This window comes from Plasmodium gaboni, chromosome 5 (genome assembly GCF_001602025.1).
Source record: "Plasmodium gaboni strain SY75 chromosome 5, whole genome shotgun sequence".
NCBI lineage: Eukaryota > Apicomplexa > Aconoidasida > Haemosporida > Plasmodiidae > Plasmodium > Plasmodium gaboni.
Window position 1 is genome coordinate 950,245 of NC_031485.1, and position 7,500 is coordinate 957,744.

At 18.7% G+C, this 7,500-nt stretch overlaps 2 protein-coding genes across 2 annotated transcripts in view; one reads left to right on the forward strand and one right to left on the reverse strand.

Annotated features, from left to right (window-relative positions):
• Positions 1-1,509: 1,509 nt before the first annotated feature.
• On the forward strand, positions 1,510-2,991 carry PGSY75_0525400 (putative G-protein coupled receptor; the record flags this gene model as incomplete). Its single annotated transcript, XM_018784535.1, has 1 exon — positions 1,510-2,991. One exon carries the CDS (start codon positions 1,510-1,512, stop codon positions 2,989-2,991), a length of 1,482 nt encoding a protein of 493 aa, XP_018643190.1.
• An 827-nt stretch (positions 2,992-3,818) lies between these two features.
• PGSY75_0525500 (hypothetical protein) overlaps positions 3,819-7,500 on the reverse strand; it is a gene marked incomplete at both ends in the record, with an annotated part of 5,220 nt that continues 1,538 nt past the window's right edge. Inside the window, one exon of the mRNA XM_018784536.1 lies at positions 3,819-7,500. This exon is cut by the window's right edge and continues 1,538 nt beyond it. Within this exon, the coding sequence (XP_018643191.1) occupies positions 3,819-7,500 (3,682 nt within the window).

The following is a 7,500-nucleotide window of genomic DNA, read 5'->3' on the forward strand; positions in this document are numbered from 1 at the left end:
TATAAAAGAATAAAAAGCATTATCTATATTATTTAATTATTATTAGAAAATGTTTAATTACTATATATAACGGCATTATATAAAAAGAAATTTTTTTTTTTTTTTTTTTTTTTTTTTTTGGAGATTGAGTAATATAAAAGGAATAAAAAAAAGTACTATACAAATATATATATATATATATATATATATATATATATGTGATAATTTTTGGTATAATAAATTTTTTAGCTTCAACATTTTTTATAATCTATGAATATTAGACCATCCTAAATATTTATTTCATGAAAATTTTGAAAGGAATATATTTCTATGATATGGTAGTATATATATTATATATATGTGTATTTTTCTGTTGGTTTTATTAAAAAGTAAAAAAAAAAAAAATATAAATTATTCAAGAGGGTTTCATATATATGAAAACATAATATTCGTTGTAACGTTAAAATGAAATATTTATTATATATTGTTTATATTTAAACTTTTATTTAACTTATAAAAAATAAATGTGCTTTAAGATATATAAAATGAAATATGTGATATAAATATATAAAACATGGTAGTATAACGATTTAATAAAATATATTCAAAAAGGACAATGTATATAAAAAGAGTTTAATAAAATGTACATATAAATAAATATATATATATATATATATATATATATATATTTTTGAATGAGAGTAAATGTGTTTTTATATAATATTATATATAGAACAAATCAAAGGGTATAAATAAGATTATATATATGTATATATTAATATTTTTTTCTTGCCTTTTAAAAATTATAATGTTAAAATGCATTATAAATATATGTCCTTAATATTATATATGTATAAAGGGTTATATCTTTATATATATTTTACTTGAAAAAAAAAAAGAAACATATATATAATATTTTATTTTTTCATGTAGTATAAAAAGTTGATTATAATTTTGTTCATAAAATTTATAAAATATTTAATTGTTTTTAAAAGATTCTCTTTATATATATGTGAAATTATTTTTATTATAACAAATGTGTATACAGAAAAATATAAAATATATGAGGAAATATAAAAATATATATATAAAAACTCTTAAATTATGTGTGTAAAATATAAAAGTTGTTCTTCCATCACAAATATTATATATATATATATAATATTTATATGTTTTTTTTTTTTTTAAAGTGTAAAATAATTTTTATTTGTATACACACACACACATACATATATATATATATATATATATATGGCTCATATATATTTTTTTTATCGTAAGAGTCATATAAATTCTTAGTATATAGTAAAAAAATATATTTCCTTTTTAAACGTTAGATATTTTAATTGTTCTAATTTAATAAGTCACACAATTTTTTTTTTTTTTTTTTTTTTTTTTTTGGTATGTGAAATAATAAAAAATATCCATTAAAAAATAAATAACACTGTTTTTATTTTTCACGATTTTTCGTATGTGAAATAATAAAAAATATCCATTTAAAAATAAATAACACTGTTTTTATTTTTCACGATGAGTGATGAAAATAGATATGTGTCGAATTCTTATTTAGAAAATTTTGAAGAGAATGAAGAGAATAGAAATATGATAGAAAAGAAAATGAATGAATATGTGACGGAGTTAAATTGTGATTTAAGTTATCATAGGAATAGTTCAATATATTGTGGTATAGGAGGAATATTATATATGAATATGATATTATATGAGAATAGTAAAGATAATAAATATTTAGAATATTGTAAAGACATTATTAGATATATGGATAATTGTAAAGAAAGAAAGAATAGTATAACATTTCTTGAAGGATGTACAGGTATATATAGTTTATGTAGTATGATATATTATTATATAGGAAATGAAAAACATATAGAATATTTGAATATGTTAATAAATCATTTAATAAAATATAAGAATGAATTATTAAAAATGAATTCAGAATGTGAATTATTATATGGAAAATGTGGATATATATATTCTTTTTTATTTTGTAAAAATATTTGGATACAATACAAAGAAAAAAAATATATTATATTAAAATATTTATATTATATTATGAATTCTATATTTGATTATGGAATAGAAAAAGGACGACATTTTTATGATTTAACATCTCTTTCTTTATATTATGAATGGCATGAAAAAATATATTTGGGTGCTGCTCATGGATATGCAGGTATATTCTTTGTATTATTCAAGCTGATACAATTTTTTAAGAATCATATAGATGATTTATGTGTATCAATAGAAATGGATAATAAATCTACAAAGAGTAATCAAAAGGAAAGTAATAAAAAAAATAATAATAATAATGATGATAGTGGTGATGATGTTTATGGTGATGATTATGATAATGGTGATGATTATGATAATGGTGATGATGTTTATGGTGATAGTTTAAAAAATAAGGTTATGAATAAGCTAGATGAATATATACATTTAATATATAAAGTAACAGATGAAATATTAAGTTTATATTCAACTGATAATTTTAATATATATTCATCAGTAAAAATAGATAAAATGTCTTCTGAACAAAAAACAAAAAAAAAAAAAAAAAAAGAAATATTATTACAATGGTGTCATGGAAATATAGGTTATATTATATTATTAATAAAATTATTAGAATATGATAATATACCAACATATTTTAAAACAAAATATAATAAAGAATATTTAAATAATATGGGATTATTAATATGGAGAAAAGGATTATTAAAAAAAGGATTAGGATTATGTCATGGTATATCAGGAAATGGAATTATTTTTTTATATTTATATAATTATACACAAAATAAAATATGGTATTTAAGAGCATATAAATATGCACTCTTTTGTATTAAATATTTTCATAAATTTTGTAACATACCTGATAGACCTTTATCATTATTTGAAGGTTATGCTGCATTGGTTGTATTCTTGTCCTTTATATTGAAACCGGAATTAGTGCATTTCCCAGCTCACGACTTTTCAAACATGGTAATGCAAAAAAAATAAACATATATATATATATATATATATATATGTATATGTATATATGTATGTAGAATAATTATTTTTAACTTTGGTTTTTTTTTTTTTTTTTTTTTTTATAATAAGATACTTTGAGAAGGATTAAATATTTATAGAATTACTCTAAATTTATATGCACATATATGTCTTATTCTTAATATTTATTTATTTTTTTTGTCTCTCACCGAACTTTTAGCTATAGCATATATTATATCTTTAATATTATAAAAAAAAAAATATATGTGAAGTGGAGTGAAATTCCACCCTGCTATATATTATTTCACTTGTGTGATGCTAGTATAAAGAAATAATTTATAATTATTTTTAGATATATATTTATGGGTTTTATAAAAAAAAAGGAGCATTTGACCAATAAGAAAATAATATAAAGGACAATATGGAACATATAAAAAAAAAAAAAGTATATATAAAAAAAATGGACAACATATATATGTGTATTAATTAAAAAAGGGAGATCTTTAAAAATATAAAAGTTGGGTTCTACAATTAATTTAATAAGAATATATAAAACTATTCATATTTAAATACAAAAAAAAAAAAAAAAGTAATAAATAATAATAATAAAAAAACATAACATGATGTAACAATTATAGGTACAATTAGGCAACATGGAGTTTTCAAAAATGTGTTTGGATTATTATATATTAAAAAAAAAAAAAAAAAATTAAATATATACATAAAAACTAAGAAAATATACATACATACATACATATATATATATATATATATATGTATATGTTTTTTATTTTTGTAATATTTTATGAAAAACAATTTTGCTCTTAATATGATTCTTATGTAAAAAGCTTGAGAAGGAATAATTCCATACTACCATTTATTCCTGATACACATAAATAGACTTTATATTCAATAATTTTATTTTTATTGTTTTGTATAATATTATATTTTTTTCTTACAAAAGAATTTATACAAGAAACATCATACACTGATATTTTAATTTGTCTTATTTTGTTTATAAAATATTTATTGTTTTGATTTTTTTGTATTTTCCATATATGTATATATTGATCCCATGATACACTTAATAGATAATTAGAAAAGATATATAAGGATCTAATAGATGATAGATGTGAATGTGTAAATTTTGTATTTTGTATTAAGATAAGTTTTTTTAATTTATTATTTGTTGTATATATCATTTTAAAAATTAATATATTTATAGATTGATCATCTGAACATGTATATATTTGTAAGTAATTTTTTTTTTTTTTTTTAACACATATTTTATTTACACCATTTTGATGAACATGAATCTGTTCTAATAATTTCAATGTTATATCAAACTGATAATAAATCATAATTATACCATTATTTAATCCACACAATAATATATTAATTGGTTTATATTTTGTGTGATTTGTTTTATATTTATCTTTCATAATAAATATATTATCGTTTAATATATTTTCATTTCTTGAGAAAAAAGGAGAATTCTTTAAGGACACAATATTATTTTCATCACAAATATGTTTGTTATCACACATATTATTTTTTTCATTTACATCATCATAATTTTTATTGACATATATTACTTTCAAGCTTAAAGACAATATTGTACTGTTCATATTATATGTAGATATAACATCTGCACGTTTTATAATTTTTGAGAAGATGATTTTATTAAAAATATTAAATTCATATAATCCACTGTAATGAAATATATATCCTATTGATGTACCAATAAATATATTAGTTTGAATAAGATAAGTATATTCTATTTTAGAAATAATATTAAAAAAACCTTGTACACATAAATATCTTAGGTTACTAGAAAATTGTTGAGTTCTTAATTTTTCTAAATGATAAATGATAGGTGTATTATTATTTGAATAATCTATATTGTTAAGAATAATATTGTTACTTAATAGATTATAATTATAATTATTATTTGTATTATTATTATTTATATTATCATAATTGTTGTTGTTGACTTTCTTTTCTGTATTTGTCACATTTATATTTTCATTATGAATAAATGTATAAAAAATATTTGCAGAATTCTTTGCACCCACTGATATAAACAATTTAAATTTTTTAGAAAAATAAAATGGATGTTTCAAAAAGGACATATAAAAAATAGGTTCTATATGATTAAACACATTTTGAATAATTCTTAACTCGTAATTCAAATGATTCATTTTTTTTTTTTTGTGATATATATTGTAATTATAGTTATTAAACGTGGATGCTATATTATTATTATGTTTAAATGTATTATCCTTTTTTATATTCTTCAAATTATTGACGTTTACATGTTTGTTTTTTTTATTATTTTTATTTTTTTTTTCTATATGTTCTATGTTGCTTATCTTTTTCTTCTTACTTATATACATTAATTTGATGACGCCATCCTCTGAGCATGTACAAAAATAATTTTGATCAAACCATAAAAGACAAGAAACATTTTTTGTATGAAAATCAGAATTATAATATGTTTGTTCATATGGTATTATATTATTTGTTTTGTTATTAATATTTTTAAAATAAAAAAATATATTCTTTTCTTTACAATAACATAAAGAAAAGGTTAAAGAGGAATTTGAAAGACCTTTCATATATACACTTAATGGTCTTCTAAACCCACCACATTCAACAGATAAATATTCTGTTTTATTTTTCATATTGTATAAGACAAATTTTTTTTCTTTGAAACAGCAAATGAAGATATTATCGTGGTGCATGTTATTTATTTTTTTTTGATCTTCATACATAAGGGTAAATAAATTATGATGAACACCATAAATATTATAATTACAATTATTATTACAATTATTATTACAATTATTATTACAATTATTATAAAAGTTATTATTACACTTATTATTACAATTATTATTACACTTATTATTACACTTATTATTACAGTTATCCTTATTATTATTGTCAATTAGGTTAATATTATCATTGCTGTTGTTGTGATGCTCTTTCTTTGTGAAGGTATTCCAATAAAGCTTTGTATGATGTGTATAACTTTTTATATCATAAATAGTAGGTAATATTTTATATATGGAAGAATAATAAGGTATTTTAATTAAACATAATTTATATAAAGAATATATTTTACTTTCATCTTTATATAATTCATATTTAAGTATATTACCATTTTGACCACATGAATATATACAATGATCAATAATTTTTATATCGAATACTTTTCTATTATTATGAACACGTAATTTTTCTTTGGACTTAATACAAGCTTTATTAAAATCATATATAATTTTATTATTTTCATCTATATGTATAGGTATTTTAATATAAAGTATAAAAATACATCCATATTCATCTCCTACAAATAATAAGATACCTATTTTTTGATGTACATTATTTATATTATTTATTTCTTTAAAATTTTTTTTGTTCATTTTTATTTTTTTCTGTCTTAAAACATAATTAACACATATTATTTTTGATTTCTTATTTTTTACGTCAATAATTGTATCGCACATTTTTTGAATTTCTACATTTTTATTTTTATAAATTTCGATATTAAAAATTTTTATACTTCCTGTATGATCAAAGTTCACCAATAAAAATATATTTATAGGTAGAACAAATGATAGAGGTATTATTTCAGAGGAATCATCTAATTTCTTTTTTTGTTGTTCTCTGTGTGTGTAAGATATATGATTTATATATGATATATTATGATTATATATAATTTGAAAAAACAAATTGGAAGGCTGATGCAAATCTCTTTCTACCTTTAGTGAATTTTGTTCATATGAACGATTACTACTACAACAACTATTACTATTACTACTACAACGACTATTACGATTACTACTACAACGACTATTACGATTACTACTACAACGACTATTACTATTACTACTACAACTACTATTACTACGACTAATATTATTTTTATTATTATTATTTTTTATTTTTTCTTTTATGATTACCTTTTCTTCTTTATTTTGTTTACTTTGTCGCATACGCAAATACAAGACATTATCAATATATTCTGTCACCCCATTTGTAGAAACATTATCAATGATATGATCATAACTAACACATGATAATGGTATTAATAACATTTCGCTTATACGATGATTAAAACATTGGAAATATGTTGATTGTAAATTTTTCTTCTCATCAAATATAAATTGAGATTCATAAAATATAATATCCTTTCCTTTATCTTTTATATCTTTATTATATTTTATATTATTAAATATTATATTATTTTCATTCTCACAATTTGTATAAGTATCATAATCCTCTTTTAAAATAACAAAACAACAATAACCATTACTATATCCTAAACATATACATTGAGTTCCAAAAAAAGTTAAACATGTCAATAAATAATTCTGTCGTTCTTCTTCATATATTAAAAATAACTTTTTATTTTTTTCCTTTGTTTTTAAAATATATATACTTCCAAAATTTGTGCAAATAATTACATCATATAAATTTGCATGATCTACAGATCTTATCCAGTCATTTTTC